General features: G+C 42.3%; 1 protein-coding gene across 2 annotated transcripts in view; it reads left to right on the forward strand.

Annotated features, from left to right (window-relative positions):
- Positions 1–1,171: 1,171 nt before the first annotated feature.
- MYH15 (myosin heavy chain 15) overlaps positions 1,172–17,910 on the forward strand; it is a gene marked incomplete at its 5' end in the record, with an annotated part of 45,309 nt that continues 28,570 nt past the window's right edge. The window contains 16 exons of one of the 2 annotated variants that reach the window (XM_082278888.1): positions 1,172–1,265; positions 2,321–2,424; positions 2,953–3,096; positions 4,786–4,942; positions 6,347–6,374; positions 7,242–7,335; positions 8,637–8,654; positions 9,261–9,353; positions 10,661–10,724; positions 10,817–10,915; positions 12,811–12,914; positions 13,321–13,459; positions 14,033–14,151; positions 15,238–15,387; positions 15,691–15,861; positions 16,932–17,111. In XM_082278888.1, the coding sequence (XP_082135014.1) occupies positions 1,172–1,265; positions 2,321–2,424; positions 2,953–3,096; positions 4,786–4,942; positions 6,347–6,374; positions 7,242–7,335; positions 8,637–8,654; positions 9,261–9,353; positions 10,661–10,724; positions 10,817–10,915; positions 12,811–12,914; positions 13,321–13,459; positions 14,033–14,151; positions 15,238–15,387; positions 15,691–15,861; positions 16,932–17,111 (1,758 nt within the window). The remainder of the gene's footprint in view (positions 1,266–2,320; positions 2,425–2,952; positions 3,097–4,785; positions 4,943–6,346; positions 6,375–7,241; positions 7,336–8,636; positions 8,655–9,260; positions 9,354–10,660; positions 10,725–10,816; positions 10,916–12,810; positions 12,915–13,320; positions 13,460–14,032; positions 14,152–15,237; positions 15,388–15,690; positions 15,862–16,931; positions 17,112–17,910) is intronic. The other variant, XM_082278889.1, reaches the window with a different exon arrangement.

A 17,910-nucleotide genomic window follows, 5' to 3' on the forward strand; every position in this document is an offset into this window, starting at 1 on the left:
TAAAGAAAAAAATACCTGAAATTCTAAAATCGTGTGCGTGCACCTTGTAGCAGTGGAACTTCTTTTAGACATCCTCTGGACAGCACCCTGAGTAGTTTATATGTGTGTGTAAGTATTTATGCCTGTAAAAAACCACCAAAACTAAACAAAACAAAAAAACCCCAACGTATCTGTTTGATCATTTTAGAGAGTACAAAACAAATTAATTACTTGGCAGCACAAATGCAGCAAATTAATCTCACTGAGACCCACATCCCCTGCCCTCTCTTCCATGAAAAAAGACTCCTAAACACTGTGCCCTTGTCATTTGCAAAAACAAGTGCAGGTATTAAGCTGGACTAATAAACTCAAAGCCATCTGAAAACATATGAAGGCCTTGCACCAATTCTGCAGATACACCTGCCCTTGGCCATGGCCTGCTGCAGGGGGATGCCCAGCCTGGTGAATTTGGATGGAGCAGCAACCTGGGAAGCTGTACCAGCACAGGACCTCCCAGAGCCATGTCAGTCCTGTTTTTATTGACATGCCAATTCCTGAATCACAGAAGTGTACTGCAGGGAGCAGAGCTGTTTCCAGCTCCAGTGCTGACTTTCTGCAGTGAGAGTGTGGGCATACATCCCTGCAGCTTTGCAGCAGTGAAGTCTTGCTCCTTGTTTCCCAGAAAACACCTGCCTGAGATGGTGCTTGAATTGGCTGAGTGGCACAGCCTCAGGGAGACCTGTGGGAGAGTATACCTTTGCCCCAGACGATTTTGAAAGGGGCCAGAAGGGGCTCCTGCTAAGTGGTTTTTTAAATCACAGCTGCAAGTGGTCTCTCCTGCTCTTAGGCACCATTTGTGCCAAAAAGAAGAGACAAAATCCTCCTGTGGAGATAACTGCGACCAATGTTGAGGTGTAGAACCCTTCAAGACCTGGCTGACTTTTAATAAACTGAGCCAAGGAAGGGTTTAACTAAAGGTGCAGCATAGTCCCAAATCTGTGTTAGGCATTTGTATGTAACATTAATCATCCCTTTGATCAGCCACCTGCCATGGCAGGTGCATTTTATGCTGAGTTGTCTGATATTGTTCACAAAATAGGTAACTGTTTTGGTTTTTTGCCCCTCTTTCTTTGGTAGACTGGGTGCCTTTCTTTTTCCTCTGTGAGCTGTGCCACCTTGAACTCTTGCCAAGATGATGGTCGATATGACAGAGTTTGGGGAGGCTGCTCCCTACCTCCGAAAGAGCGAGAAGGAGCTGATGATGGCTCAGACTGTTGCCTTCGATGGTGAGTTGTGCCCCCCTTTGTGCTGCCAGGGGCTGGTTCAGAGGGATAAGGGTCACACACAGATGTAGTCAAAGAAATGCAGAGCAAAGCAGGATGCAAAGCCTTCGTTGTCACTGCTGTGCTGCTGCTGTTGGAGGTAGCTGGTTCAACCAAGTTTGGGTTCCTTTATTCTGCAAAGCTATTAAAAACTCCCAGATAGTAAAAAATAAAAATAATCTATGGCAAGTAAGTGTTTTTCTAGATTTAGAAGCAAGGTGTATTGGTACTGCTCTGCTAAAAGGGGGATCATCTCTGTCAGTTTTAGAGAAAAACAACAGACATTGATGTTTCTGTAATGAGAGATTCTGTGGCCTGACTGAATGTCTTACTTGCTTTGCAGCCTGTATGGTAATGTGATGCTAGCTTTTAGTTTCTCATAATTTAATTTTCTTTAAATGGGTTTCTATGAGCCCTGAGGTTTAGTAGTAAGTGTGAATACATCAATAACTGTGGCCTTTCACTCTTCACAACAGTTGCTGTAACTAAAGGCCCAAAGTCTCGTGCAGCTGCTCCAAACTCTAAAAAGGCACATACATAACTCAGTGTGAGTTATTAATAATGCTGTTCTTTAACATAAATCTCAGAAGAATGTGAAGGAATAAGGTTAAATCTGATAGCTGGCAGTCAAATAATGTGGGCTGGATTCCTTGAGCAGTTTGAAATTCTCTGTGTGACTTTTCAGCAAACGCCTCAATTTGGTCTTGGATCTCAGTTCCTCCATCTGCACACTGGTGATAATGATTATGGATTTCCCATGGAGGCTGAGGCTTAGCTAGCATTTGTGAAATATTTTGACACCTTTTGCTGGAAGGATCTAGAGGAAGCTGAGCAGTAGTTTCAAAGGAAGACAACATTTGGGAGCCCTATGCCTTCTGCTTCATCAGGCAGCTTCCCAGCATTGCCAATCTGCTGCAATCCCAGAGGTTTTGTGTCGCTTCTGCAGAAGAAGTAATCCAGCAATCTCACTTAGCTAGGCATGGTGCTGCTGTTTGATGTAAGTCTTCTTAATTTCACAGGGAAGAAGAAATGCTGGGTTCCTGATGAAAAGAAAGCTTACGTTGAAGCTGAAATTACGGAAACCAGCGAAGGCAAAGTGACCGTGCAAACAACGGATGGAAGGGTACAAAACTGGTTTTGTCTGATCTGTGACTAACAAGGCCAGAGCTGCAAGCTACAGAATTGCCCTGGTTTCAGCTCAGTTGCCTGTTTCATGAAATGGTGTGAATGGAAAGCCTCAGTTACTGATGCCAGCTCAGGATAGGATAACACACAAAAAACCACCAAGGGAAAACCAGCAATGCAGCAATGGGAGGGTGAGCATCAGCCACCGCACAGCCAGAGGCAAGCTGTGACTGGAGGTTTGCAACAAGCCAGTTCTGGTTTGGTCCCCAGAGCTAAAAACCCAGGCTCTAGCCAAATTTCATTACTTCTTTTGCAGCCATACCATCGTGCTTCTTACTTTTGTCATCTCAGGCTTCCCCCGTTCTTCTGATACCTGTGCAAACACACGGTATCGCGCACATAGGCAGGGACTGACCCGGAGAACTTCCCTCTGCTGGGGGAAAAGCATGTTTTCTCCTATAAGGTGTATGAAGCAACAGAAAATTCCAGTGTCTTCCAGTGTTGCTGTATTTGCTTGTCTTTGCAGACCATGACTATAAAAGAAGATGACGTGCAGACAATGAACCCTCCCAAATTCGACATGATCGAGGACATGTCTATGCTGACCCACCTGAACGAGGCGTCCGTGCTGTACAACCTGAGGAAGCGCTACAGCAACTGGATGATCTATGTAAGGGCCACGGTGGGGGTACATTTAGCAACCTGCATTTCAAGTGCTGACATGGTGTTTGAACGTGTTGTGTTCTTCATGTTCATTTTACAACTCTGATAAGTCACAAAAGTGAGGGTCTTGCTCTTCACCTCAAGAAAGATGCTGCTTGGAGCTGGCTGAATACAGACAGACAAAGCTGAGTGAATAAGATGGTGCCTGGCTCCTTGGTTTTGCTTGCTTGCCTAGGAAAGGGATGGTGCGGGACATTTTTCTTCAGTCACGTTGTTGGGGAGACCCAGTTTATTTTTCATCTTCTAACACTAATCCATGTCAACACCAGCCACAGGGATTTCTTTGTTAAGAAACAATGCCTCAAGCTCAGAGTTCTTTACACACACAAGTTCTTTAAAGTAGGACCCTTAGTTTGGTAGTTATATTCCCTTCATTTTCAGTGCTAACATCTGTCTTGTTGCACTCTGGCCTTTTCCCTTGTTTTGTATCTTCCCCATGACATCATGGGTTTCTGTCAACACCAGAACATGCATTAGTAGCATTTAATTTTATAGGGCCCGAATTTTGTTCTCAGTTAGCTGCATTCGATTGTGTTTGAAATCAGTCAAAGGAATCCATTGATCCTCCAGGCAATCCCCGCTCTGGTTTTTGGTGTTCATCAGAAGAGCAAATCCAACATTACCCATTTAAATTCTGATTGTCAAACATTTTCTGTGTTTCTCTAATAACCCCTGTATGGACATGTAGGGCCTAAAGCATAGCTTTGTTTGCAGATCAGTATAGGTAGAAAATTAAACTGGGATCTTGCCTTAATCTGTTTACTGGTAGGGGTTTATTCTTTGTAGAAAACAGGACTGAAGATTCATGCCAAGGCCGTTTGGGAGCATGACCTAATGCTATTTTTAGGGGAAGGGACCTGGATTTTACCTGAAACTTTTAAAACTTAATTGAGCTCATTAATCTATGTGAATTTAGTGATTGTGCCCATATGATAACTGGGTTTCTTTGAAGATTTTGCTGCAAGCTGGGCTAAATACATGAAAAATTACCAGCTGACACCAATTGCCTGGGGTTACAACTCAAAGCTGATTCTTCCTCAGAGTGACCAGGCCCCAGTGAACTGATGTATATCATCCAAAAAGCAACTATAAAGAGATTTTTACCAACCTGGCATCTCCAAAAGCTGAAAAAGGTTCCACAGCTTTGGGGTACAACACTATGAAATGGTTTTCTCTTTGAATGCCCACCAGAAATTGTCTCAAGGTTCTTGCATTAAATTAATAATGGGAGGTTGTTTCTCTTTCTAAAAATGAAGTTCAAACAGGGAAGCTGTAACTTTCCATTGCAATGTCTGTTTTCAAGAGGAAACAACTCTCACGGAATAGGAAGGCACAAAGTCAGACACAACACTATTTGCTGCTCCTTTGTTTTACTGAAAGGGATGTTTCCATTTCTGGTTGACACCTCAAAACCATTTTTTTCCTTTTGAAAACTGTTCAATATCTGTAGTTTTGGTATGAATTAGGAAGTCACTTAGCAGACCAGTAGCTTCTGAAATTCAGAAAGTCTAAAATTCAAGTCAGAATTCAAATCCAAATCAGCAGCTGGCGATTCCACATCCTGCTTGGTTAACCGAGACTTCTTGCCTTATAGCTTGAGTGAATTTTTTCACTCTGGTTTTGTGTCACTCTCTAGACATATTCCGGTTTATTCTGCGTGACCATAAATCCCTACAAGTGGTTGCCAGTCTACAAATCGGAGGTTGTTGCTGCGTACAAAGGCAAGCGGCGGTCGGAGGCTCCTCCCCACATCTTCTCCATTGCTGACAACGCGTACCACGACATGCTGCGGAGTAAGTGCCACTGCCTGCCTTCGCACCGCCTGTCGCCTCATCGGGCTGGTGTCACTGTGCCGCAGGGAGGTGTATGAGAGCTTTTGCAGCATGTAACAAACAGGAAAATAGTCCGCAAGCAACAGGGCAGTCTGTGATGATTTTATACGTGTATGTGTATGTGTATACTCATTTTGTTTTTAAACTGCCCTGCCTGTTCCTGTGGTACTTCTGGTAGCTGTCTGTAAGGTGCACGGATTTAGCTGTCTGATCTGAGTGAATCCATCAGCTCGCAACAGAAAGGGGGCCATGTCCCCAGGGTCTGTTAGCGCTTTCCCAAATTCAGAAATAAGCCTACAGACAGTTTATGGTCGGTACCATGACGCTGGTAAGAGGCGCTCATTCAAACGCCAGCGAGGGCAAGCTCTGCGGGCTGCTGTGAGCACACGGCTGGCGTGAACCTGACCTGTGGCAGTGTCGCAGCGACTGCCGTGCCTCCGGGCACCAATCCTGTGGCAGAGAACTCCACATTTCCCTGGGAAATTTCGTCACGCTGATCCTCGAGTTACTGGGGAAAAAACCGAGTTTATCAGCAGAGGGCAGCAGCGATGTGCTCACATTAGGTCTTGCGAGGCAGGATAAATCCAAAAGAGACTTGACCGGAACACTTCCCGCTGTCCCTTGGTTTTAGTAAAATGGAAAGTGCCTCAGCTGTGACGGGGCAAAAAGCACCGGGCAGAGGGAATGTGTGTGTGGCTGCAAAGAAATGCTCTTTCATCAGATAAGGCTGCTCAATATGTAGCCTGCCATGATGACTGGAATTATAAAAAGGAAAGAGGAATTTAGGCTCAGTGACTTGGGAAGCTGCCATGATTTAGTTTTTGCTGAACTTGATTAATAATATATTAGGGCTGCAGAGTGTTCTAATAAATGGTTGTTTCTGATCAGGCAATTAGGCGTGGACAATAGGCTTCTTTATTCCAGCAGCATGGCCAGCTGAGGAGGGGTACATACGCATTTTAAGGAACAGCTTGTGAAAAAAGAGCAAAATTACTTGGGTTGGTCTAGTATTGCAGGAACAGAAAGGTCAGATGTGAGCAAAGACACACTCAGGAGTAAGAGAATAAATATTTCGAGAACAGGAAATTACTTTCTTTATTATAGTTTCCCAGACACAGATGAACGTGTACAACTGACAGGTATTTAATACCAATTTGAGCAAAACACAACAGAAGGATTCAGAGCAGGGCTGGAACTTGCACTTCTGGAAATCATTCTGAATGATACTAGTTTCTGTCTTTCTGCCTTTGCTTCATGTGATTCCCTCCTGTCCTTGCATGACTGATTCTGTTGCTCCTTTGCAATTATAATAAGTGATTTGTACACCCTACTAATTTTGCCTCTTTTTTTTCCCCCCTTTCACAGATCGGGAGAACCAGTCTATGCTGATCACGTAAGTGCTTCTTTTTTGACTGATTTGAGACTCTGTTGCTGTGAAAAACTTTGAAGAAAAAACCCTGATAAAATACAAGTTGACTCTTAAAATATCAGCTCAATTGCCTGGAACTTGATTCAAGCTGAATAACTGTCAGTTTGGCCATCTGATGGGTAACTTGACCTCCATGAGAAAGGAGTAGCTAAAGGTTTGATGGAGCCTGGCCCATTTCTGATCCCCATCTGCTGAACATTTCATGTAGGCATGAAAAAAACGCAGCAGGCAATTAAAACAGCTCCTTGCAGTATTAGCATTTCTGTGGCTGTCCTCTTTGGACACAGAGGACTCCTTCTGTTTAGTGTGGTTACTTTTGCTGAGAGTTATATTTCAGAGTGTTCTGTAGATGCATCTAAAGAGAGGGAGATGACCAAGGTAGAAAAGAGTAGGTATGACATTTACTGGCAAAGATGGAACAAAGATGGAGACTTGGGTGTCTCTACTGAGTTACATGTGCTCTTGAGTAAAGCTGCCAATTACTGCAGCTTTTCCCTACTTCTTCTAGGTCATTAACTGTATACAGGTATATGCCAGATAGTCAGGCTGGAGGTTTGTAATAAAACTTCATGCCCCTGAAAGAAGCTCAGTGTGGCGTGGGTTTGTACGGGACTTCTGAGCTCAGTTGTGTGGAGAACGAGTTACTGCTGTCATAGAACTGCACCTCTTCACTCAGTCAATTTGATGTGATTTCCACAGAAAAGGCTGGGCAACAGGCTGCAAATACCGGAGTCAGTGAGTCTGAGAACAGCCTTGAGGGGAGGACAGGGGTTAAAAGGATGAGATGCAGCTGTTTGAGCAATGTCTATGTTCTCTTCCCCCTTCCTCTAGCGGAGAATCTGGTGCTGGCAAGACTGTCAACACAAAACGAGTCATCCAGTACTTTGCCACAGTGGCAGCCCTGGGTGAACCTGGGAAGAAGAACGTAAGTCTGCTGGTGGCTGACTCATTTCAGACTCCCGAGGTTCCTCTCTTGTGTACAACTAACCTCACGAGTCTGCAGTACTGAGAGCATGCTGTTCTGAAGGGAGAAAGGCAATGCAAACACGAACTTGGCATGCTCCAGATGCAGCAGAAACTCCACTTCTGGTTCTGGACAGATGCTTGTTGCTGCCACTTTTATTTTTTTTTCCCCAGGAGTTTCAGTTTTTGTGTGTGATACATATCCTTCTGATTGTGTTAAAGCTGGTCAAAAGATGGGGAGACTGTAAAGAATAAGAAATTATTTTTTCAAATGGAAAATAGTCTTCAAAGGGATGAGGATTATAACTTCTCATCAAAATCTCTGTTTCATTGAGAGCTTTTCTGTCCACAAAAAAGTGATTGTTTTGACAAAAGATTTTTTTTCAATCACCTTTTCTGCATTTCTGTTTGGATAAGTGCTGTTCTGCTTATAAGTGCTCTCTAAGGTTACAGTGAATACTGTATTCATGCTGCTTTTTATCTTGTGTTGCTATGAGCTTATTTGCTACGAGCTTCATTGCACTTGAAGGGTTCAGTGCTCTTTTGTGGTGAATTAACTGATTCGTATGAACTGTATTTTTTAAGGCCAGAATTTCAGCTGTGCTTCAAGTTTGTGCACAGAACTCACGTCATCAAAATCTAATATACATTCTCTTGAGGCCTCCAAGACTTTCTTAACAAATGCTTGAGTTGTCCAGAGCCATCTTCCTGCATGCAATGAGGCTGGTGCTCATCATGGTGTCTACTACCTGGTGTGCTCGTGCAATAATGGTGCTCCTACCCCTAGCTTGTTCTTTTAACTTCTGCTGCAGAAATCTACCTGGTTTTGCTCTGGAAATGTGCCATGAGGAACCAAAACACCAACTAACTGAACAGAGAAAAGAGATTGCTGCCAGGTGGCAAGAATAGAAGAGTGTAAATGCAAACGGACAAGTTCTAGGCAATAAGATTGTGCTGTACTTGAACTTTTGGATTATTTGGGGGGAAAAAAAATGGTGATGACAATGAAAATGAAATGCAGCCTGAGCTGATAAACTACATGAAACATCTTCCAGGTGCAATATCTTGTTTTGCATTGTGATGTGTGGAGAATACAAAGTAACAGCCACACGTGCTTTTTGAAGGCTTCAAAAAGCACTTCTGGTGTGTTGGTGCCCATGAGGCAGCTAACCTTGCTTATTGTTATCGTTTGTATTGTTCTTTGTGTTAGTATTCACATTCTCTCTCTTTTTTCTCTCCATTGTATTCCTATTTTGTCAACAGCCAGCTACCAAAACTGGGGTAAGTTATGAGCTTTGCTGTTTTATTTTTTCCTCGCAAAATTGGCGTTGGGCTCTGACAGATGGGTCATGAGCCTCAGCATTTCACTTTGTGTGGTTCCCACGTGAATGATGAATGACCCCCGAAGCCCCGGAAAGAAAAGTCATGCACTTCCCAAACTGCACTCTATGCAAGCAACAGTTAAAGCTTTTCTCTTCTCCAAAAATCCCAAATGTTACAAGCTCCAAGTGCTTTTAAATCAAGTGCATTCTAGTGCTTGTCACTGTCTTCAGTAGCCCTTCTCCTACACACACTGCTCCTTCTTAGGATGTCCCCACATGCTCCCCAGTACACTCGGTGATTTCTTTCTCAGGCAGATGGCACAAGATACAAATCTACAAAGCCAAACAGTAGGGAGCAGCCGAATGTTCGAGGCCTTTTAAGCGCTCATAATTGACTGATGGTCTCGCTGTTCTGCCATTCACACTGTGCTGCCCCTGGGTTGAAGCTAAATAAATCACTCTGTTACAGAGGCTCCACTCTGTAAGTGAATGCATGGCTGAGTTAGAGCTGAAAGATGTCTGTGGCCTGTAGGTTTCTCAATAGTATTTCAACCTTGATTTCTAGGGAACCTTGGAGGATCAAATCATTCAAGCAAACCCAGCCCTAGAAGCTTTTGGAAATGCCAAAACCCTGCGAAACGACAATTCCTCGCGTTTCGTAAGTCTGCAGAATAATCTAGTGATGTCTTATTCAAAAGTGGCCAGTTAATAACACCCGTGTCATAATCCCTTCATAAACTGAATTTTGCCCACTAAAATGATTGGATTTCCTTGGAGTGAAAGAATAACATAATAGGATCTAACAAAAAAACCCCTACTGAAATGATGAAAAAATAAAGAGAAACAAAGCAAGATCAATAATTATTTCTTGATGAATAATTATTTGAACTGTTTAAATTATTTAAAATGATCAGAAGCCCAATTTTAGGAAGCCCTTTGAACAGCAATGGTAGGTCTTCCCCAGAACTGCCTCTGCATTGTTTTCCTACCCTTTTTCCACTAGCCTGTCTTTCCCCCTTTCTATAGTAGCTGTACTTAGCCACTGAGAGTCAGAAATCCACCGCCGTCCTTGTTCCCTCCCACATTCTCCCCTGTGCAGACCCGCCCTGCAGCAGTACTCCTACCCTTGGGCCATTACATTTGCCTTTTTGGCTCAGTAAGCTGTCCCTGCTGTGCTGCCTTCACTTTGGGGCTCTCCTCCTCTCCATTAGGTTTGCAGGAGAGCAATCCTCTTGGGAGCTCTGCCTCTGCCACATTTGGTTGACATTGTCTCAGAGGTCCGAAAGGAATGGCATGAGGATGACAAGCCTGAGTTTGGAGCCCATGCTTCCCTAACAAATCCTGTTAAAAATTAGATTGGAAGGGGTGGAGAGGATCAAAGGTTGTAAGCATCTGTAAAGCTACACAATTGTATAAGGAGCTTGTCAGCTAGAATGGAAATTAATTGTTTTTAAAAGTTCATGTGTTTGAATATAAGAAACTAAATAAAAACTACAAAATTTTTATGCATTGGCGGGGATGGATATGTAAATGGACAAAGCTGTGTAAAATCACAGCACTCTTTTGACATAAGTAGTTGCATGTAAGTTAGGACTGCAAATGAGGAGAAGCCAAAAAAAAGGAGTCTGTGTGTCTTAAGCCCAGGCTTATTGCTCTGAGTCCTGCATTACAGTAAACCTTCTTCATGCAACTGGAAGCCATGTGCTTTGCCATGTCTTAGCCTGGCAGATAAGTACACTGTTATCCTTTCTCCACAAGCAGATTACATAGCTCTGTATACAGATTTAGGCTTGGAAGACAGTAATATCATTGTTCGATATTTTTCATTGAAAATATGCCTGTGCAAAGCCAAGGAGTTGGCATAAACTGATTCTTTGGGCCAAATGATTTCCTTCAAGCAGCATCCTTTGTTTCCCTCTGTGTATACTATATGCACTAATTAGAATATTCTTCTGTGTCAATTAGGGCAAATTTATCCGAATCCATTTTGGAACTACAGGCAAGCTGTCATCTGCTGATATTGAGATTTGTAAGCAGCAAACTCCCTCCTTTTAAAAAATACAATTGCTCATCTGAAAGCCACAAGAGCCTTTCTCACTGAATTTTCCTTTGTGTGAGTAGATTTACTGGAGAAATCCCGAGTGATTTTCCAGCAACCTGGTGAAAGAGACTATCACATCTTCTACCAAATCCTGTCAGGAAAGAAACCGGAGTTACTAGGTAAGCATTGTGTGAATCTGCAGATTTTAAGAACCCAAAACTGAATAGACAGTGGATAAGAAGGGGTTAGGGGGCAAACCCATGTGCAGAAAGGCCCTTATGGTTCCACTTGGTGAAATTGAACTTCCACTGTCAAATACAGTCTTTTAGAGATGTTGTTCCAGTGTCAGTAGCAGAGACCACTTTTCTCATATTACAGATTAATCTAATGGGAGTAAGACTCAGGCAGGACTTTTAAAACTTAGCACTATAAAAGCAAAAAGTGTCACACTGAATTATACTGAATTTGTGTAATCCAAGCTCTCAAAACATCTGGAAAATGCTATGCCTCCAGAAGCATTTGTGGTGATAAAACTTTAATTATCCAGATTTTCACATATGAGAAGATTTGCTTATAGGTCCATGAAGAAAAGCTAGTTTCCTCTTTCTGCCCCAAGTGACAAAACTGGCATCCCAGAATGTTGTGTAGCAGGGGGGAATATTCAAAGCTGCCTGCTGCTGATTATGTGGCGATTACCCCTTTGAAGTTTCCCCTGGCTCAGTGTGGTCCCCTCTGGAGAAGGGCAGAGAGGGGCCGAGACCTCTCTGCTCCTATCTCCTAATGCTTTGAATAAAACCTTCACTGGTTATTTAAGTGACGTGGTTTGCTGACTTCAATTTGTGCTCTGAAGGAACACATTTTGTAAAATGCGTTGGGGAGTCACTTTATTGCTCTTCTAAACTCCCACTAAGCCATAGCAATCATAATCTCTTTTGAAGTCTTATTATCCTGACAGTGCGTGGTCAAGTCCCTAACACTCTAAGCTTTACGTGGCCTAATTAACAATGATTACGGGAAAGATTTCAAGGAAGCTTTGCACTGAGATTCCTGTGAGAATCCCTGTGCTGGGAAAATGCTCTATTTCTCATAAACTCTCTGTGTACTCCACAACAGCACACACCTTTCTGGCTAGCAGGAGCATGTCTGCAGGCTCTTGAAGAAGCTGAAGCCAACAGGGACTTGTGTTTTGTAGACACAAAACGTATGTGCTTGTATATAAATACATCCATATGTAAATATGGATAAGTAAAAATATCAATAAGTATGGATGAGGATAACTATAGATAAATTGATATATATCATAGTGACTACATAGCAGAGTAAGACAGGCATATAGAGAATAAGATTTCATATAAACACACATTGATAGACATATATTTACATATAAACATACTTAGACATGTAGGGTGTATGTCTGCATATAAAAGATTGAAATCTAGATGAAACCTCAGTCTGGTGAATGTGGCTGAAACTTTCAGTTGATTAAAGGAAGCAGGACTCTGCCTGTACTTTTGGAGCTAGCTAGCTTTGTAGAAAATAACTCTGCATTTTTGGGTTTCCATATGAAGGAAAGATGAGACATGGGGCAAGCCATATTCTGACTTTTGTTTGTCAAAAGCCAGGTGTCTTCCGCAAAGAGTGCTGGAAGTCACTGTTCTGTGAGTCTGTTATAAAAAGGGGAGCCATGCCCATACTCCCTGTCTTGGATCATACTAAAATCTTTTTATCCTCTCTATATAGATGGGATTTTTATCCCTAAAGGCATGCAAGGCAGAATGTAGAACTATACAGGAAATTATGAGCTCAATATACTGCAATACATCCTTAATAGATGGGTATGCACAATAGATGTTAATATGCAGTATTTCCATAATCTTTTTATTCACACTTTCTCTACGTCTTCAGACTAACATAGAATAAGAGAGTTGGTTTCTGCCCTGCAGTTATTAAAATAAAAACAGCAAAACAACTCAGTAGTGCAGAGACAAATGTAGGTTACAGCTGATTTTTCCATCTCCATTTTTGAGGATAACCTGAATGGATGGCAGTTTTGACCTTGGCAGTTCCTTTACAGATATGCTACTGATCTCTACCAACCCATATGACTACCACTTCTGCTCACAAGGAGTAGTTACAGTGGACAACTTGGATGATGGAGAAGAATTGTTGGCAACAGATGTAAGTCTGTATAGATTTGAGTTTGGGTTTCCTAGATGAGGGGAGGAAGATTGCTGGGAGGAGTCTAACTTCTGTCACTGAAACTCTTGGACTAAAGCAAAAGCAGGAATGGGTGTTAACTGCATTCAGACCATCGAGCACAAGGCCTGGTAAATCGTTACACTTTTGAATGTGGTCCATGTAATGTCCCTCTTTTATAACTTTTGTATATAAAATGCTAGATAAAGAGAGCTTTGTCCTGGTTCCCGTGTCACTGCTGGGTCCAGGGTGTTCCAGTGGCTGCTTTGGGTGATAATACCCCTTGGCAGGATAGTAATATCTGCCATGCAAAGGTAGATTGCGGGGCTGCAAAACACCGCTACTTTGCGCAGGTAAGTGACAAAATATCCATGTTTCCTTTCCATAGCAAGCCATGGACATCCTGGGATTTGTGCCCGACGAGAAGGCTGGTTCCTACAAGCTCACAGGTGCCATCATGCACTTTGGGAACATGAAATTCAAGCAAAGACCCAGAGAAGAGCAGGCAGAGGCTGATGGCACTGAAAGTAAGAAAAACAGCTAAAATTACTCCTCAGCTTCAAAAGTCTGGCATGTATGAGGCAGTGTGCTGAGGAAGCAGCAGCCTGTTTGCTTTGTTCTTGCACACTGATCAGCCAAGAGTGCTGTATTTGTAACAGGCTTGTTCAGTGGTGGATGACCTTACTCAGCAGGAGATGAACAGACACAGTCAGGCTAACAGGATCAAATTCTGTTTTTGAGACCATTTGCACAAAATGGTTGTGAAATGCTGCTGTCTTAACTTTCTCTTTTGTGACTTCAGGTCTTGCTTCTTTACTTTCTCTTGCACCTGAAACTGTCTATAACCAGTGCGGAGATATGATCTTTTCCCTAAACCTGAAGAGTTTCTTAAGGAAGATTCTTGCAGCAACTGGGGTATCAACTAGTTAGATATCCTACCATAGGGGACAGTACAGGCATACCTAACATAAATCACTAAGAGACCAAGGTCTTTATCCAGTTTGTCTTTGGAAGTGGATGTGCTTAATACTTTTTCTTTAGCTGGGCATGTTTCCATGTAGATGTCTAAAGCCAATTGAAACCTTGTTTCTCTTGACCAGGTGCTGACAAAGCTGCCTACCTGATGGGAATCAACTCCTCTGATTTGATTAAGGGTTTGTTGCACCCAAGAGTGAAAGTTGGCAATGAGTATGTGACCAAAGGTCAAAGTGTTGAACAGGTGAGGAGGCGCTTTCAGGATATTTGGATACCTGTCTTGCAAGCCTTGAGGATTTGCCTGTAACATTTCAGAGACAGACAGCTGCTGGAAATATTAACATGAGCCTCTAGTAGCTGTTCTCATTTTATATCCCCAAACTTGGGGAAATAAATGGCATAATTGGGAGAAACTGGTGAAGAGACTGACAAAGGAATATTGGCCAGCACTGCTTTTGATAGAATTGTTTTTCTGATGTGTTAGTAGCAGCCACTCCAGGAAACCAGGTGCAGTAAAGCCACATGGGGATTGATAGCTAATTCTGGATGAGAATAGTTACCTAGAAGTGTTGAGCCATGGATTATTTATTCACTCATCATTCATTCATTATTCATGTAATTTTAATCTCTGTGTGACCTCAATCAGCTAAAGGCAATATCCACTTAAAGTTATCTCTTAATTTAAGGGAAAAAAAGTCCTTGGGTTGCTATGCTACAACTGTAGCAATACTGTAGAAAATGCTGCAGCATTTTGGTTACAATAAAAGTTGCTGTTTGAAGACAGCCTGTGATACAGGCTCAGAAACTGGAAAATGCTACAGAGAGGTCTATCCTAATGGTGTAAATGTGCATAGGCTAAAGAAGAGACTTTAGACAGACTTTTTCTATTGCCTGCTCATGCCGTAGCATCCCTCAAAAATTAGAAGCAAAAGTCAATTAACAACCTGAGCATAGATCTCCTCCCTATTCTGGCAGTAGCTCTGGACATTATAGCTGGCATCTGACCTGTGAGCTTTCTGATACCTTACTTCCACAGAAATATAATGGATTGAATCATTTGGAACTTGCTTTCCAGCTGTTTCCCAAGATGTACTTTGCGAGCACTTTACGTACGTGTTAGTAGACAGCCACGCAATGATTTGGAGAAAATTCAGCAGAGATAAGATGAGAAGCTGTGTGTTGTATTAACTATGCCTTGGTGATTGTACAAACCACTGTGAAATTTCATTTAAACTGTAAGCAGACATTGAAACAGGCTACTGCACCAAAATCCTTGTGTTCCACAGTGAATTTTATTTCACACAGTGGTATTCTGAAACATGTATTTTAGGTTCTGTATGCTGTCGGGGCCTTATCTAAGGCAGTGTACGATCGAATGTTCAAGTGGCTGGTGGTCCGTATCAACAAGACCTTGGACACTAAGCTGCCAAGGCAGTTCTTCATTGGAGTCCTGGATATTGCTGGGTTTGAAATCTTTGATGTGAGTATTAATGTGTGAAGACTGGGTGGAAGGACATAAAAGATGCCAAGAGATAGCTCTTGGCTGGGTGTTTCTCTTTCTAAATGAACAGAAGGCAAAGTGCTGAGAAAGCCATAAGGCAAATAGTGTATATGATTTTACATGGGTTTTTTTCCATGAACAGATGTAAAAACCACTTGGCTGGACATGCCAATAGTTCCTGGGAACAGCATCTCATATGCTTTGGGCTGTAAACAGTTTCCTTCTTGCTCTTCCACCAAGTTAACTGCGATGCAAATACTTCTTTTTTATCTCTTTCTGCAGTTTAACAGCTTTGAGCAGCTGTGCATCAATTACACTAATGAGAAACTGCAACAGTTTTTCAATCATCACATGTTTGTCCTGGAGCAAGAGGAGTATAAGAAGGAAGGCATTGAGTGGGTATTCATTGACTTTGGCATGGACCTGCAGGCCTGCATCGATCTAATTGAGAAGGTATGAACATGCTAAGGAGTATTTACTGAATTGGTTTTATTCATGCTGCTCCCCTGGATGTGTCCTCTCGGCCCAGTGAACAGAGTAGGATAAGCAGCATGACAAACTTCTTGCCTTTCTACCTGCAATACAGAATCAAAGGAAAATCAGTGTTTGTGGCTACTCAGCTTTACCTTTTTAATTCTGCCTTACAGAGCCAACAGCAGCCAAAGCTGTAATTGGTAATGTAACTGGTAATTTGTATGGCTGGATCATCTTCCCTGGTTTGCACTTTTATCTTTCTCTGTCCCTGCTATTCCTCCATTTAGTCTGTGCCACATATGCTTAATATCAAACTCATCAGCTTTTCAGGGCAAATGCAACGTTTTAGTCTTGTGCCCTATGAGGCTCCTCTTTCTCACGTTACATGCTGATGTGTAAGGTCCTTTGTGCTCTTTCTACCTTGAAAAGGAAAGAAACCTCTCACCACCTCCCCAGCATGGGATATGCCTTTCTGTTTCCCTTCTTTGTGAGTATAATGTGGTCCTGGTGGGGACAGCTGTCCCCTGCTGTATAACCTTTCTTTCTATCTCTCTTTCTGCCATGTTTTATGGCACAGCATCAAACCCTGCTGGTCTGTGAGGAAACACGAAATTTTGCTTCTTGCATTAGCAGGAAATTTGGAACAGCAGTAGAAAGGCTGATTATTAAATTGTCTTCTATTTGATCACTTTCTCGTCCAAGGGCAGGATATCTATGCATGATCCTAATCCCTCAAGACCAATCTGCCCAGTGCTACGAGGTTCATTCATCTCTTCCCGAGATATGAATGAAAAAACGCTAGTTGGTCCAGCTGCCCTTTCTGGAAGCCATCATAAAGCCTCCTAAGGCAGAAGTAAATAGTCAAAGGTGACATTCTGAATCATCAAAGGGGTGGTTTCTATTTTAACAGAATAGACAAAGACTTCCTTCTCAGGTTGAGAAGAAATTTCGCAGGCTTCAAATTCCATCAGATAAAACTTACAGGCTGCGTAGCCACTGGAAGCAGGTAGCCTAAACATTTCCCAACAAAGATGCTCTTAAATCCACAGCCACTGGGAATCCTGTCTATCCTTGAAGAGGAATGCATGTTCCCGAAAGCTACAGATATGACATTCAAATCCAAACTCTACGACAACCATCTTGGCAAGTCACCCAACTTACAGAAGCCCAGGCCTGATAAGAAAAGGAAATATGAAGCTCACTTTGAACTCCTTCATTATGCTGGTGCAGTAAGTTCCTCTGCTGGCTGGTAGACTTTGTATCAGAGGTCTTCCAAGTGCGGTTTGGCTGTGGCACACAATAAGGGAGGGTGGGAAGGATGAAGAGGGGAAGAAAGGAACAGTGAGGAGTAAAAGCAAATATCTACTCTCTCTGCACAAGTGTTGCAGCAGCATAAGATGTCACCAGACTCCAGGACATCTGCTCCTTAGATATACAAATAGAATGAAAAAAAATCAGGAGGGCTAATAGTACTTTTGCTGGAAATATGCCTTACTTTGCCTTTATCATTTTTCCTAGAACCAGATGAAGACTAGTAATTAAACAGCAGCAGCATAATTAAACTATTTTTGACCTAGATTTCCTGGAAAAATGAAGTAATTTCTGAGTAACTCAAGGGATGGTTAAAAAAAAAGACATCACTCTTTACTGATTTTAGGACCGATATGTCAAATTAGCAAAAGGATTAGCTCTGATGTGGTGGTTGAGTTTATAGGTTCAGTGGTGATGAGGTGAATGAGAACATAATCCAGTACTGTGATACCTGCACCAAAACTTGTCCAGTTTTGAAGTTCTGTTTTCAGGCCAGATAGGCAGAAAGAATTGGAGAGGGTCACAGGAATTTTTTAATCAAACTATGATTGATAAGAAGCCTCAGCATAGCAGAGCAGGAATTTACCTGATGCTGTTAATTTCAAATTATAATTGAGCATTAAGCTAATTTTGTATTTATTAAGAAAAATAATGCTGATCTTGGTACTTATCTGTAGATTTTAATGTATTCAGCAAAGAAAATTAGAATTTCTGTTC

This window comes from Coloeus monedula (assembly GCF_965178545.1).
Source record: "Coloeus monedula genome assembly, chromosome: 3".
In the NCBI taxonomy this organism is placed as follows: domain Eukaryota; kingdom Metazoa; phylum Chordata; class Aves; order Passeriformes; family Corvidae; genus Coloeus; species Coloeus monedula.